This window comes from Nanorana parkeri, unplaced genomic scaffold, assembly GCF_000935625.1.
Source record: "Nanorana parkeri isolate BGI_ZX_2015 unplaced genomic scaffold, ASM93562v1 scaffold19, whole genome shotgun sequence".
Taxonomy (NCBI): domain Eukaryota; kingdom Metazoa; phylum Chordata; class Amphibia; order Anura; family Dicroglossidae; genus Nanorana; species Nanorana parkeri.
This window is the reverse complement of record NW_017306287.1, coordinates 251721-273333: the sequence shown is the minus strand read 5'-3', so window position 1 is coordinate 273333 and position 21613 is coordinate 251721. Positions and strand designations below refer to the sequence as shown.

Here is a 21613-nt window from a genome sequence, read left to right as displayed (position 1 = left end):
GCAGTGGATGGATGGGACCCCTTTTGACAGACATTATCATTTTCCCTGAGTGGACAAGTTGACCGTGGCAATGCTTTATAACTAGTCACTTTGCTATCTAATAAATGTCAGATCCTTTTTGTAGTGGAAGGGTATCTACGCGTGCCATGCTTCTTTTCCAGTGCCCCAGCCAATAAACGACGAGATGTAATCACCGTGTGCCTAAAGATAGATGATGCAGAAACTGCAGTCAGCGACTCGTTGCCAAGACGGCTGTGCAATATTTTCCTCTCTCTCCCCTCCTTTCCGGTTTCCCATCATGCTCGCACCATGTGGCGCCCTTATGTCAGGATGCGACGGCAGTCAACGAGAATTTTGCCAGAAGCGAACATGTCAGATTTTTGTTAAAAATGAAGCATGACAACGTACAAAAAACAAACCCAATGCAAAGCCTATAAACCACTGTAAACCGTATAAACATACAGAAAGCTTACTTGGCTTCCAGACTATAGCGTGCATGTGTTGGGATGTAAGGCCAGAGCGTACAAGGCTGCTTTGTCTTGAAATGGCGCAGAAAGGAACATTGTGCTGCGCATCTGCCTAAAGCTGGCAATACACCAGTAGAATGTACTTAGAGAAAAATCATATTGACAGTGATGGTGAAGAAAAAAATTCAAGGAGCGGGATGGAAAATGTTTCTCATACATGAAGATTATACAACATGTCGCATTTAGGAGTTGGTGCCGTTCATCAAAACGAGACCATTGCAATGAATGGGATCACGCCTGCCGGTACATTATTGCAATAGAAGATCCCCATTGGGATTTATTTTTTTTAAATGCATTTAGGAGGCGGCAACAGTATCGCCTCCTGCATGCTGGGCATCCGCTGCTCTATCGCCCTCTGAAAAGCAATCCACCTTCTAGTCTGTGCCCGTCTCCACTGGGGCACAGTGGAGACGGGCACAGGGTACCTAAGAAAGCATATACAAAGCCTGCCTCCCAGGATTCATTGTGTCGACTTCAGGGACCAATAGGCAGGCCTTAACACTGTCACATGGTGGGAGGAAAGAACGTCGCTAACCCTGTGTAAGCTTTCACAGAGCTCGACACAGAGCTTGCACACAGATTGCATGGGGCCGCACGGCACTGCGGGGAAGGTGAACATCAGAGGGTGGGGGTGGCCAGTGGTGACAACCTGTCACATAAATGTAACTGCTGTAAGCACCTTAAGTTTACTGTGACTGTCTTGTATCTGCACTAGGCATGTAAGCTGTGGAAAAATTTGTTTCGGTTATTTCAGGATTCGGATACGAAATTCGGTTCGGATTCGGACAAAATCCAAATTTCCGTTCGTTTCGGATGAGTTTATGAATATTCGTGGCAACTTCCACAAAAAACCATATACAGATATTAATATCAAAGCTGAAGCTCCCAGACCCGAATGGCATCCGGGATCCGAATTTTCAAATTGCATTCGGGAGCTCCTGAATGCCATTCTGGTCTGTGAGTCATATACATATATTAATAAAGCTGAGGCTCCCAGACCTGGATGGCATTTGGGAGCTCCCCAATGCAATTCAGAAATTAGGATCCCAAAAAGCCATTCGGGTCTGGGAGCCTCAGCTTTAGTTGTATATGTATATACTGTATATGGCTCGCATGTTGCCGTGACGAAAATATGTATTCAGACCCATTCGGATACATTAAACTGAAAAACAGAAAAGTCATATGTCCGATTCAGTTTAGTTTTCGAACGAAATTCGGACAGGTTCCGAAATTCGGACACATTCAGATGCATTGGGATTTGGAAAGTCGGAACGAAACTAATCGCACGTATCTAACCTGCACAGCAGCACTCTGAGAGTCTGAGCGGGGAGGGGGGGGGAGACAGCACTAAGGGCCAATCAGGTGCGATCAGTAGGGTTCTGCAAATCTGAGAATTGTATGGACATAAACGCAAATTGATGGCAGGTAAAATAGCGTTTTAATACAAGTGTTTAATCTGTGGATTTAGATGTCCGCCCCGGAGTTCAGCTTTAGTAGGAGTGCTTCCTGTCTCAGCAAGCTGTTAGCAAGCTTCAAGCAGTGCTAAAGTCGTGTGAAAGCCTGCCAAAGCCTGATAACAACTTGTTTGAAGTGAACGCCAACATTCTCATTCGAGTATTTGTTGAACAGATGCAGACTGGAGCTACAAAGTCCTTCAAGCGCTGCTCAGAGCTTGCTAAGAGCTTTGTAAACTCTGTCTGTACACGCTGCTCTTTAGACTGGTGACAAGTGTCACTGATAAAGCAGAACGAAAAAGATGAAAGCCGAAGTTTAATCTGCTTATATTTGACGTTCCTGGTTCCTTCTCTCCCCCCTCCGCCCCCCATCATCAACGTGCTAATGACATTTGTAAATAAATATTTTCTGTTTTTGTTAGGGATGCACTGATACCGGTATTTCGGTATCGAGTACGAGTACTGATACTTATTTTTCGGTACTTGCCAATACCGATACCAGACGTCCCATTTAGGAAGCCAGGCGGCGTGTAAAGACTCGCCACCCGGCTTCCCGATTAGCATGGATGCCGTCCCCATACTTGTCTAGGTGACGAGAAAGCATGGAGCCGGCTTCCTGATTGTCCGGGAAGCGGGCTCCATGCTCCCTCGTCATGAGGTGACGTGAGAGCATGAAGCCGGCTTCCCGGCCCATCGGAGAGCCGGGCACCGCGTCATTACACAGCACCCGGGTTCCTGATTGGCCAGCTTCCCGACCAATCAAGAAGCCGGGCAGCGAGTCATTACACGCTGCCTGGTTTCATGATTGACAAGGGAGCATGGAGCCGGCTTCCCGGCCAATCAGAAAACCGGGCAGCGTGTAATGACGCAGCGCCCGGCTTCCTGATGCCGGAAGTATCGGGCTAGGCATCGGAGCATTTGGGCGAGTACTCGCCCAAATACTCGGTATCGGCACCAATACTAGTATCGGTGCATTCCTAGTTTTTGTAACATAGCTGATTTTATAACCATTAATGAGCTTCTCTATGCAATGCAGACAGATGGCTGGTGGGAGTGGCCGGCAGGGGGCTGTGATGTTTTCAGTAAGCTATGTACAGCACCCTGCCAGACACTCCCACTAGCCATTTGTCTGCATTGCATAGAGAAGTACAGGGTGCTGTTCATAGCTTCCTGAAAACATCCCTGCCCCCTGCCTCAGTACTCTTTTTCTCAGGCGCCCTCTGTCCTGATGCAAACAGTGGGCGGGCTCTTGGAGGATTATGCAAATATCAAAATGCCTTTATGGGTGGGTGTCAGTCTGGAGGAGTGGTCAGGTGGTGGGGGTCCTCTCCGCACACCTTACAGCAGTCCTGGCCAAATAAGAACGGTGGTGCTCGCAATGACTATCACGGATGGCACCGTGCAAAATACGAAGTAAAAGAAACAGGTCACCAGCACTCGTTTAGAATAAATATGTCCTTTTTTAATGGACAATTGTGTCACTACAATCAACAGAGCCGACGTTTCGGGGCCGCACAGGGTCCCTTCTTCAAGGCAGTAAAATTGTGACCCAATTGGAGGAGTGGGCGTTCCTAAGCAGACTGCTCTAGGTAATTCCCACATCTTATGCTGAAATTCAAAGAAACAGGTGAACGCGTTCTGTCAGCCACTTCTACTATCAGGTGAACACTGTTACTGTTCTAGAAGCCGCTTGTTCCCCTTTAAATATGAGTTCTGTTTAATCTTCTGCAGTCAGATTTCACAGACCATCTAACAGGGTCAGTAGGAATGTACTTCCTGAAGTGTGTGCCGTGTGTTGTCCTTTGTGTCAGCTTCTTACCTCACCAATCACATTCACACGTCCAAGGCAGGTTTGAATCTGATTGGAGACTGGGAGGTACTTCTGATTACTGGGCTGTATGTTGGAGGAGACAGCATGGAGGGTGTTCCAGCATCACCAACAGACGTGTTCCAGGATCCTCAGAGGGCAGTGGGGTGGTTAGGTCCAGTACAGCTATACCCTGATATAAACACTGACTGAGCGTATAGACCGTGTCCCTTGTGTGCATCTCAAGGTTCCATTTTCAGTTCTGGCTGGAGTTTTATCTTTAGGAAATGTCACTGATCATTTGATTATTAATGTTGCTGTTATTATAAATGTCACCAGGTTTTTCTATGGCGACGTTTGCCCGGATCCATCATACCAATCGTTGTCATTCTCCCATCTCATTGTAGAACAATGTCGCCTCTGTGGAAGCCGGATCAGATGTCATATTTAAATGGACTGTGGACGACCGCTCATCCTTTACATATTACAACACTGTCTTCAATGTGATCTATCAGTCCGCCGCCATCTACAAGCTCACAGTAGGTCATGGCGGAGTTTTGTCTTGGCATCTCAGTGTGATGAATCCATTGCTCATGCTTCAGGTGTTCTCTATAATGGAGTATATTTGGTGTATTCTCAAAGTGTACATTGAGTATATCTGTCCTAGTTCAGTGTATTTCTTTAGAGGTGCACCGGAATGAAAATTTAAAAACGAAACCGAAATTTTAAAAATGTCAGACCGAAACCTACATTTTTTTCCTTTTACCTTTTTCAAATTATTTTAGTAATTTTATTTTTATTTATTTTTTGTAAACTTTTTAATATTTTATATTTAATTTTATTTATTCATTTTTTTATACAACACTTCCCCATTCTTTCAGAGGAGAGGGGACCGGAGGGAGCTCGTGTAACAATCTCCCTCTGATCCCCTGTGACACAGGCACCATGCTGATCCCTGTTTTTAAATTGCGGTCGTGGGCGTGTCTGAGCGGACGTCTAAAGACGCCCGCTCAGATCTAGAGAGCTCCGGGCCGGCCGTTTTTTTACTACGGCCGGCCCGGAGGTGGTTAAATATTTTTATGTTTTACTTTACATTTAGGTGTTTTGGGGAAATATTAGGGGTCTAAACAGATCCCTGATATTTCCCTTTTATAATAGAAATAGAGATTGAGAACACAGTCCTCAATCTCTTTTTCTGCAGCCCCTGTTATAAATGAACAGGAATCCTCTATACGGAGTGTTCCTGATCATTCATAACATGTGGACATAGTATCTTTACTATATCCTCAATCATGAATGAATAGGAGGTGATGTAGATCACTTCCCATTCATTCATAATTGGGGATATAGGCAACATACTCTGTCCTCAATTATGTACAAACACTCAGTGATCACTGATCGCTGAGTGTTTGTACCCGCTCTCCTTTCTGACAGCTGTCACAGGAGGGTGAGCGAGTGGTGCGGTAGGAGAGCCCAGCCTCCTGTGACAGCACTGAAAGCTGTCTCCGCCCACACCGCTCTCCTGATCTGTGACAGGGGGCTGAGCGGTGCGGGGAGGAGAGACGCCGGCTGCTCGAAGCGATCGGCCGCCTCTGACAGTTTCTCTCCTCCTCGCTGGGACACAGAGTAGCACACAGCGGGGAGGAGAGAATAGGATGCACCGCTGTATCCGCCAGAAAATGGCACTTTCGGCATTATGCCATAAGTGGTATTTTCAGCCGATATGTTTCGACGGCCGATATATCGGTGCATCCCTATATTTCTTTTTTGAGTATATCTATCCCAGCTCAATATATACGGTAACTTTTTATAGTATATCTGTCCTAACTCAGTGTATAAGTTGTTTGCTTGTTTTCCACAGCTGACTGCTTCAAACCATGTTAGCAATGCCTCTGTTAGTTACAATGTGACTGTGGAAAAGATGAACCCAATGCGCGACCTTAAGATCTCTGGCATCCCAGCCATCGTTACCCAGTATGATTCATTACCGCTCTCTGCAAGCATACTTATTGATTCTGCAGTAGACATCATATTTCGGTGAGTACTGCTCAGCCTTGTTCTAGTGTGTACACACACACACACACACACACACACACCGTATAAATATTTGTAGTTACACCACAGCTGGAGTGTCGAGGTTGCCTACCTCTGGTCTGTGCTGACTATTAGCCAAGCATGTGGTCATTTGTCGCTTTAACGTATTGGTTGTCATTTGATCCTATTGATCCCAGCACACGTATGCTCCATGGAGGAGTCTGTGCAAGTCTTCTAATGACGGCTCTAAATATAATTGTCTATTATATAAAAGTAAAACCATTAAGCACTTGTTAAACATTCTACTCGTTCTTTTTTTTTTTTCTTTAGACACCACATGGAGTTGTGGTCCATATGTGATTTTTTTTTTTTTTGCATGACTTTTTCAGATGGACATTTGGAGATGGCACGCAGCTTGATTATAGTGCTCGGCCGCCCTATAACCAGTCATTTTCTGTTCCTGACCCAGCCATACATATGGTACTTGTAGAGAATAATGTTACCCACACCTACCATGAAACAGGTAAGACATTTAACTCTTTGCCATGCTCAACGGGAAGTCAAGGACATGGCGTCTTTGTCATATGTCCTCAGTGATCCGTAGCTTGGAAGTCTGACTTCCTTTAGTTGTGGACTTGAGTCAGCTATTTTGTGACATTGGGTCATTGTTCACAACCCTTCAGTAAATTGATTTATTGGGGCATGATGAAGGCCCAAGGGCACAAAATTTTGTTTTTTTTTGTAAGGGGAAGGTACACTTTGGTCTACAAATGCCGAAGCTGTGGTTTGAATGTATTTAGAGGTGATGTTACAAGTCTGGTTAATGTTTATACTTATAGGGGGCTCTGTCACGTTAAAGTGGAACACTAACAAAAAAATTGATGACCAGGCTGGTTTTTTTTTTATTGCAGAAGAGACATAGTATGTCTTTTCTGCAATAAAAAAAAAACCAGGACTCTTACCTGCCTGTTTGCATGCTTACGGACAACGTCTGGCATGCACAACTCAGTGTACAATGTTTGCATGCACAGCCAATTATGGTGGTTGAAGATCTTGAACCTGGAAGAAGACTGGGCGCAGTTGTTGGCAGAGGGACTTTGGGTTGTCACATTGCTGGAGGGGAAGTGAGTATAGTTCCCCTTTAAAGAAATAAAAACGCCTAAGGACAGGCACCAAGTGCATACCTACAACAGCTTTTACCACCCTCTTATGTGTCCGGATACTGGACCATTCGTATGGGCAAAGCTCTGACACTTCCAGGTGGTGTCAGGGCTTGCAAGCTCACTTTACAACTTCCAGCCATGCCATTAAAGGTAACATGTTTCCCTGTTATAAGAGGTTTAGGTCTATCCAAGATGTGCTTGTGATTCGTTATTCCAAGCCCACCTTTTCCCTTGCAGTTTCCCTTGCAGTTGTATAGACCAAGGGTATGCAAACTTTGGCTCTCCAGCTGTAGTAAAACTACAAATTCTATCCTGCATCTGCCGCTGGGAGTCATGCCTGTGTATATCAGAGTCCTGCAATTCTTAATGGGATATGTAGCTGGAGGGCCGGAGTTTGCCTACCCCTGATAGATCGTGTCAAGTCCTGTATATTATTCTGCTAATTTTTTGTTAAGCATCCAGATTTTCCATGTGCTTTTAAACTTGAATCGTTAACATTGTTCCATCTCTGGTTTGCCTAATGTGTATTGCCTTGGCTTCTCCAATGTGGAGTTTTATAACTTAATTTTTTGTACTATTAATATTGTTCAATACTAATGTAATGAAAAGAACAATAGCTGTCAAAAATGTAACATTATATTCTTAGTAAAAGCCATAATATGTAGCTGAAACTATAAAAATAAATGTGTATAACAATAATGTGCCGAGCCGGGTAAATACATAATAATATACAATACAGTACAACTATATAACATATAATAATAAATCACATGTGTGTGCCTCAGCACTCAAATAAGCAAGGCATAAAACATGATAAATACATGCAAGCAGAAAGTCCAATAATCAACAGCCGTGATCGTGCAAAGAAAATGCGTAGACTATTCCACTGCCAATCTGTATAGGACTCCCAAGTATGCAGTTAAATGCTGGCAGACCTTCACCTCCACCCAGTGAGTGCAAATGACAAAACAGTGCTCACCTGGGGAGGTAGACCCACAGAACTAGGTCTCAATTTGCGTTTCCCTTCTTAATAAGGGGAGGGAAGCCCGTACAAATGAAGACGAGATAGTCTCCTCACATCACAAGTGTCATCATTTCGGAGGGAGAGAAAAAAAGGAGAGGACATAGTGCGCATCGTCCAGCAGAATAAAATGTATTAAATAAATATGCGTACTCGCAATATCGCAGATAAAACAGGCATCGAATGAATGTCGGATAAATCCAGCAAGGCAAATTATTGAGTGTGATGGGACGCCATCCGACTCAGCTCAGAGAAGTGATGTTGGAAGCTCCACCCTATTTTTGTTATGTCTAATACGTGACTTCGTCAGGGGTCATACTTGAATAATACATACTAAGTCATACATAGTCTTTTTCACACTCACTCACTGGCGTTGATCATTCACTGTTTTTTTTATAAAAATAAATATGATATTGTGACAGTTTTATCTTCCTAATAATGTCTATTTTAAAGTATATCTAAAACATTTTTTTTTTGTCATTTTGGACAGAGAAGGGAATGGCTAAAGCCCCTGTCCGTCTTTTTTTTTCATTTACGATATGTTCCATTGGGGAGATTTCCTTTTTCTTCCTGTCCTATAGACACAACGGGAAGTGAGGGGAAATCTCCCCAAAGTGAGAGAAATCCCATCTTAGAAGTCTTCACCAGAGCAAGAATTCCCGAAGGAAGATTACCCCTCTATGTTCTGGTGACAGCTCAAATGTTTTTATTTTCACTCATGTTTGGTTCACCAGGACACATAGACAGAATGAATGAATATGCCTAACTAATATCCCTCCCTAATTAAAAGAAAAAATGTTTGGCTGTATATACAGGGGCATCCTGAGGCTGGGTGTCACCCGGAGCGGAGACCGGGTGACACCCCGCTGTGACATCATTGCGCATGCAGGATCGTCTTATTGACGCCTGCCAGCGGCTATCTTGGTGATGGACGCCGGCAGAGAGAGAAGGGGATGTTCACCCAGCGGGATGAGGTATTCTGCCGGGCCCCCTCCTCTCTCCTGACACTGTTGCGCTCTCGGTCCGTGACCGAGTGCCCTACTTTTTACAGGGGGTGACACCAAAATGACTGTCAGTCATTTTGGTGTCACCCATCAAATGGTGGCACCCAGGTGCGGGCCGCACCACCCCTTTTGACTCCACTGTTTATATACACTTTTTAAAAGTTTTAAAATAGACCACTACAATATGTGTATATCCTTAAATGACTTTAATTATCTAATTATGTTGTATATTCTTCAGGTACCTATAATGTGTCACTGGTTGTGTTCAACAAGTACGAAAACATGTCCAAACTGATCTCTCTGCAAGTTCAGAGCATCTTGACCAACATAACTATTGAAACTGATGCTGAGGTATTGGTCAGTGGCAGAATGGTCCGTTTTCAAGCAGCAGCTGAACCCTCCTCATTTGGCGTCATCTACTCATGGGACTTAGGTGATGGTACCTACTACCATAACAATAGTGAACCAGTTGTGAATCACACGTATAATAACACCGGATCCTTCAATGTCAGTATATCGGCCTTGAATGACATCAGTGAAATAAGAGTCGTGAAGACTTTCTATGTCTATGAAGAAATTACTGGTTTAGTTGTAGAATCTGATGAGCCCACCGAAAGAGGTTTGCAGACATTCATTAATGCCTCTGTGATGAGTGGAGATGCTATCATATGGAGATTTGACATGGGAGATGGCTATATCCTAGAGGGTAATGAACCTATGGTAAACTATACCTATTCTAAAGATGGCAACTATACTGTTAATGTTACTGCACGGAACCTGGTGAACTTCTTGTCGGAGATCCTCCAAGTGCGGGTGTACGTCTTACAAATTCTTAAGATAGAGCCTTCCATTTGCATTTTAGAGAATTCGAATGTCACCCTGACCGCCCATGTTACTGGAGACTACCAAACTTATACCTTTAACTGGACTTTTGATAATGGTTCTTCAATCATCACTGTATATGGAGTCCCATCTGTGCAATATGACTCTTCGAAGAGTGGAATTTTCCCTCTTTCCCTCATTCTTTCAAGCCAAGTCAACAAGGCTTACTACTATACCAATATCTGTATAGAACCTGAGATTGTCAATGTTACCTTATTGCCTGCTCTACAGAATGTAAGTTTAGGTAACGAGAGTCTGTTTAATGTGATTGTCTTCCCTCACTACCAGTACAGATACAATTGGGACTTTGGGACCAATGGCTCAAAGTGTAACGGAGGAACGGAAGCTGGTTTCGTGTATAAAGTCCCCGGTGTATATCAGGTCACGGTGTCCGTGTTCAACAATGTATCTTTTCACAATGGGACGGCAATTGTAGATGTCCAAGAGCCCATCGGAGCACTAACTATTAAGCACAATGGAAGCGAGGTTTTGGCACTAGATGAAGTGTACTTATTTGAAGCTTTGGGGGGTGGGACAAAAGTTGAACATCATTGGGATTTTGGTGATGGTTTTACAGACCAAAGACAATCTGTAGGGCATGCTTATAATAGAACCGGGACCTTTACCATCAATCTATATGGCTATAATAGCGTAAGTTGTAACAGAACCCATTTGAATGTCACAGTTAAGACGAAGATTCAGGGACTGACCATGAATGCCACCAAAACAATAGTGCCTTTAAATGGCTCTGTGACCTTTTCAGCCTTTCTACAAGCAGGGGATAATGTTCGTTACTCATGGATATTATGTGATCGATGCTCAGCCATATTTTGCAATTCTACGATTTCCTATACTTTTCGATCTATTGGAACTTTTAATGTAATAGTGACAGCTGAGAACGAACTCGGTTCCTTGCAGAATAGTATTATTATCTATGTCTTGGAAATAATCGAAGGACTGCAAATCATCACAGGGGACTTGGTCAATGATTGCTGTTTCCCAACCAACAAAAGTCTGCCTCTCCAGGCCACGGTTAAGGATGGGACAAATATCTCCTATAGCTGGTTCATTTTGAAAAATGACAGCGTAGTTCAGACTGGTGTTGGGAGGACCTATCAGTTCATAAGTCTACAACCAGAATCTTACACTATTGTCTTAAAAGCTGTTAACATGTTGGGAAATGCAAGTGCCTCCATGAGTGTAGTGTTTGTGGAAAGCCTTGGTCAAGTTCAGCTCAGTGCTCATCCTAACCCAGTTGCAGTCAATACCACAGTCAATATTAGCATGAGTCTGAGTAGTGGTTCAGGAGTAATGTACACTTGGCATCTAGAGGAAAGTGTGGTGTGGTTCACCTATGAATCCTTTGTCCTTTACAATTTCCTAAGCCCTAATCCAAAAGAAGTGCTTGCTATTGCGAACAACAGTTTAGGTTTAGTCAACTCAGCCATCACCATCTTTGTTCAAGAACCAGTTGAAGGTTTGAGCATTACAAGCCTTGACCATAAGAGTGATTATGTACCAACTGGAACTCGTGTGTACCTCTTTGGTAGTGTGCAACGTGGTACGAATGTGTCATGGATTTGGAGTATTGGGCAGCAGGAAGGAAGGTCAGCTAACGTATTTTTTGATAAATCCGGTTTCTATACTGTCAGTCTGAATGCATCCAATGATGTGAGCTGGGAAATCACCTATAAAAATGTTACTGTCCAAGACAGAATATGTGGTTTGAAACTGCTGGTAAGTAAAATGGTGGTGGAACCTGGTGAGAGAGTCACATTTGATGTCATCATGTCAGCTGGCACTGATGTAACCTATAAGTTGACCATCAATGGTGATTTCTCCATTTTACTTAACGGCACTAGTTACACCCATAATTTTACGAAAATCGGTGGCTATCCTGTGACTGTGGTTGCCCACAACCAAGTGAGTGAAGAACGGGACACTGTTATGATTTCTGTGCTTGAAGCAATAGAGAATCTAAAAATTGTAAATTGTTGTGAGAGGGCATTGCCAGCCCGAATTGAGAAAAGCTTCAGAGCGGAGGTCAGTAATGGCTCTCTGGTTGCCTACACCTGGCAGTTTGACTTACAGGGTCATCCACCAACCAGCTTGGCAGGTAGAAACGTAACCTATACGCCAGTGGCTGCAGGTGTCCTTAGAGTCTACCTGAGCGCATCTAATGCTCTGGGAAGTCAAAACATCTCCAAAGAAATCATAATTCAAGAACTGATTGTCAGCGTCACATTGGTTCCTGTCAAAACGTTTGTCAACCGAAGTGCTACTTTTACTGCTGTTGTGGTACCCAGCTCCTCAGCTGTTCAATTTGAGTGGACATTTGGAGATAATGAATATACTTTGGAGACAAATGTTTCCACTGCTAAACACACCTACCTAACCCCAGGAGACTTTATGGTAAAAGTCAATGCCTCCAACCAGATCAGCTTTTGGATTGCTGAAATGACAATAACCACCCGGATTTTAGAGTGTGAGGAGCCAGAAGTCCAGCTGGAGTTGCCGACTCAAGTGATCATGCGGAGGTCTCAAAGGAATTATATCGAGGCAGAGATTAATTTGCGAGGTTGCATCAGCTATCAAACAAAACACCTGTGGGAGATTTATAAAGCTTCCAGCTGCTTAAGCTATCATGAGTCAGACAAAGTCCACCTACTGAACGTGGATATGAGCAGACCCCAACTTGTTTTGCCGAAACTAGCACTTGCTATTGGAAAGTACTGCTTTGTCTTCTCTGTCTCTTTTGGGGACACACCTCTCTCTAGAAGCAGCTTTGCCAATGTGACTATGAGTCCTAGCAGATTGGTGCCCATCATTGATGGTGGAACTTACCGGGTTTGGTCAAGTAGTCGGGATCTCATTTTGGATGGAAAAAAGTCTTATGACCCAAACCTAGAAGAAAATGAGCAAACTCCACTGACCTATAAATGGTCTTGTACAACCTTAACAAAGGTAAGAGATTTGTTCTCTATTTTACCTTTTTATGCTGTCTTTATCGCTCACCTTGTGTTTGGCCCTGAGTGTTATTAGCGTAGCCGGTATAGCAATAGCAAATTAAACTAAATATAAACAGAAGAGTTTTTTTAGTTTTAGGGACTGGTTAAAACCCTGGACAAGTTGCTTTATTTTTTAACTTCCTATCTTGATACAAAGCAGGAAGTAAGAACAGACAGATTTCCCCACTATTCCAGAACTAGTGACAACCTAACATATTAGATTTTCCTTCCTATTCAGCCCCTGTAAAAATGGTCCCCAGGACAAACAGAGGGAGTGTCTACAGTGGCTGCTGGAATGAAAAGGGAAGGGATGAGGTTATTTAATATCTGTATCTCGCATTATCCTTCACTGATGTTGGGTGGGGTTGTTGCTTACACTGCTCACACAAGCAGTGACTGCTGAGTTATAAGAAACTGTCAGGTGCTTAAACTCTCCAGCATTTACCAAAACTAAAATATTAGTCTTGACTGGGCCGAACCTTTAAATGGATGACTATCCTATGTATTTAGATCATCATTTAGATAATTGGCAAGGCTTTGGAAACATACACTATATTACCAAAGAAATTGTGTCGGGAATTTGTGCCAATTCCACCAAAAAAGGATTTATAGGATTAGGTACTGATATTGATTGAGAAGCCCTAAAAGTTCATCCCAAAGATGTTCAGTTGGGTTGAGTTCTGGGCACCAAGACAGAGCATGCGAGTTCCTTTGCACCAAACACATCAAGCCATTTCATTATGGACCTGGCTATGCTCCTGAACTCAATAAGTTGGAGGAGTCCTGACATATTTTTGGCCATATATTGTATTTTTTGCCTTAGAGAATGAGAGAATTTAGTATGGGAATTTTGAGAGACTCAAGGCAATGCTTTTTATAACTGCCTTGTTAGTATATGCTGTTTTTTCACCTCTTCTAACTTGAAAAGGTAAAAGATTAATGGTATATGCAGCTGTTACAAGTCTAAAGTGAAAGGCAATGTTAGCCTTGCGTTTCCCTCTTTAAACTTTAGTTATAACTGCCTGTTGGAGTGCATTTTACACAACTCTTTCTTATGCTTTCTGTTGTAATTTTAGAATTTGGAGAATACTGTTTGCAATTCAGAAGTCATGTCTGAGCTTGGTGAAGTGTCCATCCATAAGTCAAAGCTACACCCAGATGTGGAATACACATTTTTTCTGACTGTCAGCAAGCCTGGAAGACACGCTGAGTCCACCAACCAAACGGTTTGTAAATGTTTGCAATGATAAACTGGTGCTAAGAAGAGATGAGTCTGGGCTTGGTGTTCACCTGAGTACCCAAGCCCACCTAAAACTGTTACCACCACTCCCCTCTTCCGTCCCATTCAGTGGCAGCAGTTGCATCGGGAACATTACCTGCTCCTTTGTGAAGTATAGCTGCAAGTAAGGATGTTCAGACACCAAGTACCATACTCTGTACACGTACAAGGACAGATACTTTTCCAGCTCTAGACTAGACCAGAGAAAAAATTTAGGAGGCAGCTGATACATTTTTGTTGTCATGTGACAGTTTTTCTAAACAATACAGACCCATGATTTCACGACAGTGGAGGAGCGCCAGAGCCAGGTCCCAGCTGCAACCACTGCAACCCTGGTAGTTCTCGTAAAAATGCCAAGTATCGGCACTGGTATCTGAACATCCCTAACTGCAAGACAGGGAATGTGCCTCTCCGCAACTGATTTTGCTGGTTATAGTTTTGAGTGCGCTTGGGTAAAGTCAGGCAAACTGTGTTTGCACCAAGCAAAGGCTCATCTCTAGTGCTAAGGTCTCGCCAACAGGACACCTGTTATAATAAGTGCAATCTAGTGATGTTCATTGATAAGGGATACAGTGATGTTCAAGAGGCACTGCAGACATCATGTGTCCTAGAACCATTGCAGCCAATGGGAGATCATCTGTGAACCCTAGTGGAGCCAGCAAGCATCTTTTGAAGTGAACCTGTACTCTGTTAAAACTTTTAAACGTTTTGCCCAACATAAGATAACACAAAGTTCTTGCTAGTATCTGTATTAGTCACAAAAGCCTCTTTTGTACCACCCTCTGACTTAGTTTTACTTTGTTATTGGGGTATGACTTAATGACTTGGCTCCATCAAGCCTCCTAAAGCGGCCTAGCTGACCGTTGAGTCAGTCTTATGGGACAGTGAAATGGCAGTGGTCAGGACTTAGTTATAAATTCAGGAGGCCCCAGTAACAAACTGAAACTTAATCCCTGAGGGGCACAGTTGATGTTTTCCTGGCTAATAGAAGCAATAGCATGGTTCTTTTCTCAGGCAAGACAATTTAATTTAAAAGTAAAAAAAAAAAAAAGTGTACAGGTACACTGTAAGGAGCCAGGAAACATGTTTCCATTGACAGCAAGTGAAAAGTCAAAAATAACTTGTCCTCCCGTTGGTGCATTGGCTTCCTAGCTCATGGATTCAACCACATCTTAAGTAATCTCACTACAGCAAACTGAAATCTGATTGGCTGCCACGTGTTTCTGCTTTTCTTTGTACATTCTGACTGCGATTTGCTCTGCTGTGTTGGAAGACCGCATTAGCATTGCTTAGAGTACTCAAGATTCTGTAGGCAGGGCTTTCACCTTTTCTTTACATGTTTTTCTGTACACTTATCTTTAAATATTTTGAATTTTTCTATCATCTGTGTATCTTAATTTTTATCACTGTGTAGCTTGTTTGTATCACTTAAGGAGCTGTTTATAATCAAGAGCGGATTCTGCTATCCACAGGACTGCACAGTGTTTACTCCACAATGCGGTCTGCAATTTATGAGTAATTAAATAAATGCAGGATGTGGTGTGTAGCTTGTGGTGTCCACAGAGTGTTCTCTGCATGTTGCAGAGAACACTCCATGATACGGGGAGAGCTCAGATGACCTACCATGCCGCCTCCTAACACATCTCCCCATTCATTAAAATAATGGGGTCATTGTTTGCTTCAGTGGGAAGCATATTTTTAAAGCACACAATTTTTCTTTATCCTGCATTTGTTCTTGTTTATATGTGTGTGCTGCTGACTTTATTTATTCAGTTGTTTATACGTGTTTTTTTCTCATTGTGCAGGTTTTAATTAAAAAGGGCAAGGTTCCCATTGTGTCTCTTAAGTGTGTCTCATGTAAGGCGCAGTCTGTGTATGAAGTGAGTGCCAGTTCCTATGTTTACCTAGAAGGGTCCTGCACCAACTGTCACGATGACTACAGGACTGGGGTAAGTTCCTGAACACTACAACCAGATTTGACAATTTAGTCAACAATTTGAGTCTAGGTAGCAGCTGAAATCTCAGGACATGTTGTTCTAAACAGAGGTTTAAATGAGTCACAGGACAGACACCCCCTCCACTCTTAGACATGTCAGAGTTGGCTCTCTGATATCTGTTTTTCTCTATCGTCCAATGAGGGACACAGCTCTAAAGAATTCTGATACGTAGGGTTATGTTGCTGCCTCTATGGATGGACTCTATACAAACAAAGAAATTCAAAGCCTGCCACTTTAAGGACATAACCCCTCTCACCTGCCCGTTTCACTTAGTGTCCTCAGGAGAATGGATGTGTCCTTCTCTTCTACTTTTTTATTTTAGTTTGTTTAGATTCTACTACCAAAGGCTGCTAGTTGATTCGTACCAGATAATGTTAAATCCTGGGAGTTTTCTCTAGCTAGCCGACATGATTTAGAGATGAGTTAAATCCTGGGAGCTTCTCTAGTCTTCAAGATGTGGGTTGTTTCTGGTCTCCGTACTTATGATTCGTACTGCAGTGGTCTGAAGGAGAACCGTGATTAGCATAGTGGTGGCATTGCATTCTTTTTTTACATTTTCTTTTGTATGTGTCCCTTTTTTAGAGCCACAGCAAAAAATTCCCAGCACACTCACCAGCCAGCCTGCAAATAAACACTCTCTAACCACTAGGGTTAAAAACAGAGGTCTTGGTTGCACGTCTTCTGCAGAATATGTGGAAGCCACACTGCCTCGTCAAGGCCCCTCTGTGTAGTGTTTTCCTAACTCTAGTCTCTGAGAGGCTCCATTTTGGAGCACACAAGGAACGCATTCATCAATTAATTACCAGCTTTAAAGCAAGGTGCACATGGAAGGGCTTTAAACAGTACAACAGCAAAAAGTTTCCCAGCACACTCACCAGCCAGCATGCAAAAAAACACTAACTACTAAGGTTTAAAACAGAGGTCTTAGTTGCACGTCGTCTGCACCTTTTTTAGAGCCGTCTTTGGCCTGGCCATATAACATCCTGGAGGCTCCTTTTGCAGCACTGTTAGGCGGTCTTCATGGATGCAAAAAAAACGCATCACATAGTGACAAGAGTGCTGTTCTTTGCGTCAGTCTGTGAGTTCAGGGCAACTTGGTGACACACCCCAAGGCATTTGTCTTTCACCCCATGGGCTCACAGAAAGTGGGGAGTTGGGTCATTCATCCTAACAGAGGAGCTGTGGCTGAGACTCGAGGTGATTGCAGGGTGCAGCACTAGAGCATTGAGTTGGTGAATACTGTTTTGGACAGGGGGTAGGGGGTCTAGTGGACTTGGGCTTTAAGAGTCTGCAAATATAAAAATGTGGGTGAGCAGGCAGAAAAAAAACTATACGCCCAGCAGGACTTGCTTTTCTGTTTAATCATATCAAAGTGTCTCTATTATAGAGGTGGACCGCTCAGAGCTTCAGAAACAAGACTTTAGTCCTCAATTCCACCACTACCACCACCGGAGACCGGGAGATGAACCTGGTGCTCAGGCAGGGAGTGTTAAAGGATGGAGAGGGATACACATTCACTCTTCATGTCAGTGATCCCACAATGGAAGAGGAGGGCTTGGCTTCCATTGATCTGCTCCCCAACAGTCCACCGCTTGGAGGAACCTGCAGAATCTCTCCCAATGAGACCATTCATGCTCTGACCACACTCGTCCACTTTAACTGCACAGGTATGTTTAATCCCATTCCAGTCAATGTTGTTATGCGTGTGCTCCAGCTGGCTACGTTATATGGGCAAAAGTTTGTGGGCACCTGACCATGACACCTACTATATGGCCAAAGTATATGTGGACACCCCTTGAAATGAATGAGTTCAGGTGTTTTCAGAGAATTGTACAGTTAATGCTAAAATATATAAAGACATTTTAGACAGTTGTGCCCTTCCAACCTTGTAGCAAAAATGAGGGGAATGCCCTTTTCTGTTCCAGCATTTGTCCTTGTGCAAAAAACACCTCCATAAATACAGGATTTGAGGAGTTTAGTCTGGAGAATCTCGAGTGGCCTGCACAAGACCCTGACCTAAATCCCTCTGAACACATGTGAGATGACCTGGGATGCCTATTGCAGGCTAATTCTTCTCATCCAACATCAATACCTGACCTCACGCATGCCATTTTGGCTGAATGGGCACAAATTCCCTCAGACACACTTCAAAATCTTGAGTGGAGGTGGTTGTGGTTGCAAGGAAATGGGGTCGGCTCCATTTCAATGGCCATGGATGTAATATGGGATGTCCAACAAGCTCATGTAGATAGTATGGTCAGGTGTCGTGTCCACAACTTCTGTCCACTGGCATATGAGAGAGGGGTGTGTGTGTGTGTGTGTGTGTATATATATAGATATAGATATATATATCTATATATATATTTTCAGCCAAAGCCTTGCAGTGTTTTTTTTACAATAGTTGAGCAAGGGGTACAATTTGGCTCCATCACCAGTAATGGGAAAGCCCAGAGATCGATGGGGGAAGTGTCCCCACTTTGGTACATGCGTTTTCCTTTTTTTGTGGTTTTGGACAGAGTGAGCAATGGCCCTGTGAGGTTTTTATTGAATTTCTGTGCCCATTAGGTACATTTTCCCTTCTGTAAAGTCACCGAGGCAGGACTAAATCCTCAACTGCTACTCTTGTGAATTTTAACTTTTCCTGGCTTTCTGAGGAACTAATTTGTTTAGTAAATGAAAGCAGAAAATTGATCTTGACCTTTTGGTAATGTGCACTGTAACAGATGGATAAAGCCCCCCATGTGACAGTGTAAAGTGAGGGCAGAATGGTAATAACTGGTGGGAAAAGAATCATCCTGTATATGTTTTACCTGAAGCTCTGTGGTACATACTGGCACAGACAGCCATATGATGTATAATGCTGGGCGCTGCTCCTTTTATAGGTTGGAGAGATACAGAAGATGAGGTGGGCCTAGTGTTTATATTGAGAGCTAAACGCTGCTGGGCCGGTCACTGTGATGACTTCTGGGTGTACAAGGGGAGCCGGTCAGAGCACAGCACTTTCCTACCTGTTGGCTACAATGAGACCAACTTCGTGGTGGAGCTTTCCATACTAGTACAGGACCAGCAGGGAGCAACTGCGGTGGCCTTAAACCAGTAAGTAGAGTATCTAACCTAGTCTGATCTATCTGTCTATTTATCTGTCTTTGTTTGTCTAGAACTGTCCCTTTTTCTTTTTGCTTTTTTGCTTGCCTTTCCTAATATCCGCTTGTCCTTTTCCCTTTATTTTCTCTTCTCTCTTTTTTTCCCTCAACATGCTCTTCCCTCAACATCCAATCATTTTACCTCTTCACTTTAGTGCTTCTTCCTTTCCTTCTGCCTTTTTATCCTTTGCCTTTTCCCTCCCTTCTCTTCCGTCCTTTAGTCCATTTCCCTTCACTGCCCTTCCTACTCCTCTTTATTTCCATTTTTTCTCTTCCCTTTCCTGCTCTTCAGTGAACTTGTACTTTGCCTTCAGTTCTACTTTATTTGCCTTCCCTGCATTCTATTGTCTTTTCCTTTCCCTTTCCTCCTCTTCTCTCTTCTTCCACCCTTTTCCATCAACTCACATTATTTTCTCAATTTCTCTGCCCTTCCTTTCCCCTTCTTTACTCCCATTCCCTCCACATCTGCTCTCTTCCTCACTATTCTTTCCTTCTTTTGTCTTTGCTCATGTCCCTCTTGTCTTTCAAAGACAATGGAACAATTCTGAGACTTCTTATCTGTGTTAACACCACCTAATGTGTTCCTTCTTTCTATTTTTTCTCCAGGTCCCTGGTTATTTCCATGCCTAAGATCCCAGAAGGCTTCCAAAGTCTTGGTCTTTGGTTGCACAACCTAACAGACAGCACCCTGCAGGGTTTGCTGAAACAGGGAGACCCCCAGTATGTGGCTGAGTATTCCTTGGCTCTCATAACAGTTCTCAATGAGGTAAAGACTCATATGTTGCTTTCATTGATGCAGTTGCTCTTCAGGCTGGCTAATGTATAGTGTTTTCATGATGGGCAAATATCTTCTTCTTTTTTTTTACCATCAGTATGAACAAGCTGCGAACAAAGATGAAGAAATCAGCAAGCAAAACTTGGGAATTGTACGCAATAAAATCACAGATGCCCTTATATCCTTAAAAATCAACACTGTGGATGACATACGTCAGATAGCTGCTGCATTGGCGCAGTGCACGGTAAGAAATAATAGTTGTGCAGTGAAGGTCAGAACTTGCTGTGAGTGTATATGTAAAAGCAGTACAGGGAATGCAGGATGAACTGTAAACTGTCACTATAACTGAGATGTCAGTCCACCCAAAAGTGATAATTTATACTGTAGATCAAATTTGGTGGCCTGAATCAGCACCTGGCTTCTTATATGCCTTGGATCCTCCAGCATTGGGATCTCCCTGCTATAATTCTTAATTTTGTTCCTATCCAAATACAGAGATGAGCTGGTTTAAAACCTGAGGCTTGCATAGCTTATGTATAAAGATATTTCCAGGTAGACTGAATGTATATATTTTATATGCAGGCTAAAAAGGGAGGTCTCAGTGAGGGTTTATAACGCTGGAGTTGTTCTTTAACTCTTCAGCATCTCCCAGAATCTGAAATATCAGAGTTTGGGGTGGACTGACCCTTTAACTATTATGGATTACAACATGCAAATTTAATATAGACTAGCAACCCTTATGAAAAATACATTTGTTAAAATGAATAGAATATAGGTTATATCTGCAGAATAGTGATGTAATTGTTCTGTAGTCAGGCGGTAGGCTTTATCCTGATTGTTGCTGCTTGTAAGGCTTCAAATAACAAGCCTACTTTGTTCCTGGCTTTGTCGACGGAGTAGAGTTATTGGAGTTCTTTTACTGTTTCTAGGTGGCCAGTAAGCAGCTGGCATGTACATCTTGTCAGCGGAAAACTCTGAGCAAGCTGGAAGCTATGATGTCCATCCTTCAGAATGAGACCACACAAGGAATGATGACTCCTACCACAATTGCAGATAATATTCTGAACATCACGGGTAAGAATGTTCTAAGAAATTTTTTATGCAAAGTCTCTTTTTACGTTTATGGCCTTGATTGACAGCCAGCAACACTGCCAAGGGTCTCTGAGCCAATGCAGAAACAGTTTTCTGACACGTCACATGGAGAGCACTCCACTTGGAAATTTTTTCACACCCATGCCATTCCAGTGGCCAGTAGAGTGGCTACCCAGTGGAGGGGGGTGGGAGAACTTGCAAAACCTTTGTAATGTAAAAAGCAAGGCTTCTCCTTCTCCATGTAGCCAGGTTTCAGAAAGACTGCTATAAAGCTAGGGAATGGATTAGCTCAAGGTCTTTACAGTGTTCTTCCCCTGTTTAGGCTCCAACATCAACTGACAGCTTAGTCAAAGGGGTTGCCACAGTAGGGAGGTTGCAAGGAAGCATGATTCATCAAGTATAAAAGGGGGGGGGGGCCGGGGGGAGA

The 21613-nt window shown here is 43.2% G+C and overlaps 1 protein-coding gene across 1 annotated transcript in view; it reads left to right on the top strand.

Annotated features, from left to right (window-relative positions):
• Positions 1 to 21613, top strand: part of PKD1 (polycystin 1, transient receptor potential channel interacting) — a 75407-nt gene that overhangs the window by 20923 nt on the left and 32871 nt on the right. Inside the window, 11 exon segments of the mRNA XM_018561025.1 lie at positions 4196 to 4327; positions 5650 to 5825; positions 6212 to 6345; positions 9249 to 12856; positions 13977 to 14126; positions 15985 to 16128; positions 17564 to 17843; positions 19059 to 19272; positions 19926 to 20085; positions 20192 to 20338; positions 21024 to 21168. Of these exon segments, the coding sequence (XP_018416527.1) occupies positions 4196 to 4327; positions 5650 to 5825; positions 6212 to 6345; positions 9249 to 12856; positions 13977 to 14126; positions 15985 to 16128; positions 17564 to 17843; positions 19059 to 19272; positions 19926 to 20085; positions 20192 to 20338; positions 21024 to 21168 (5290 nt within the window).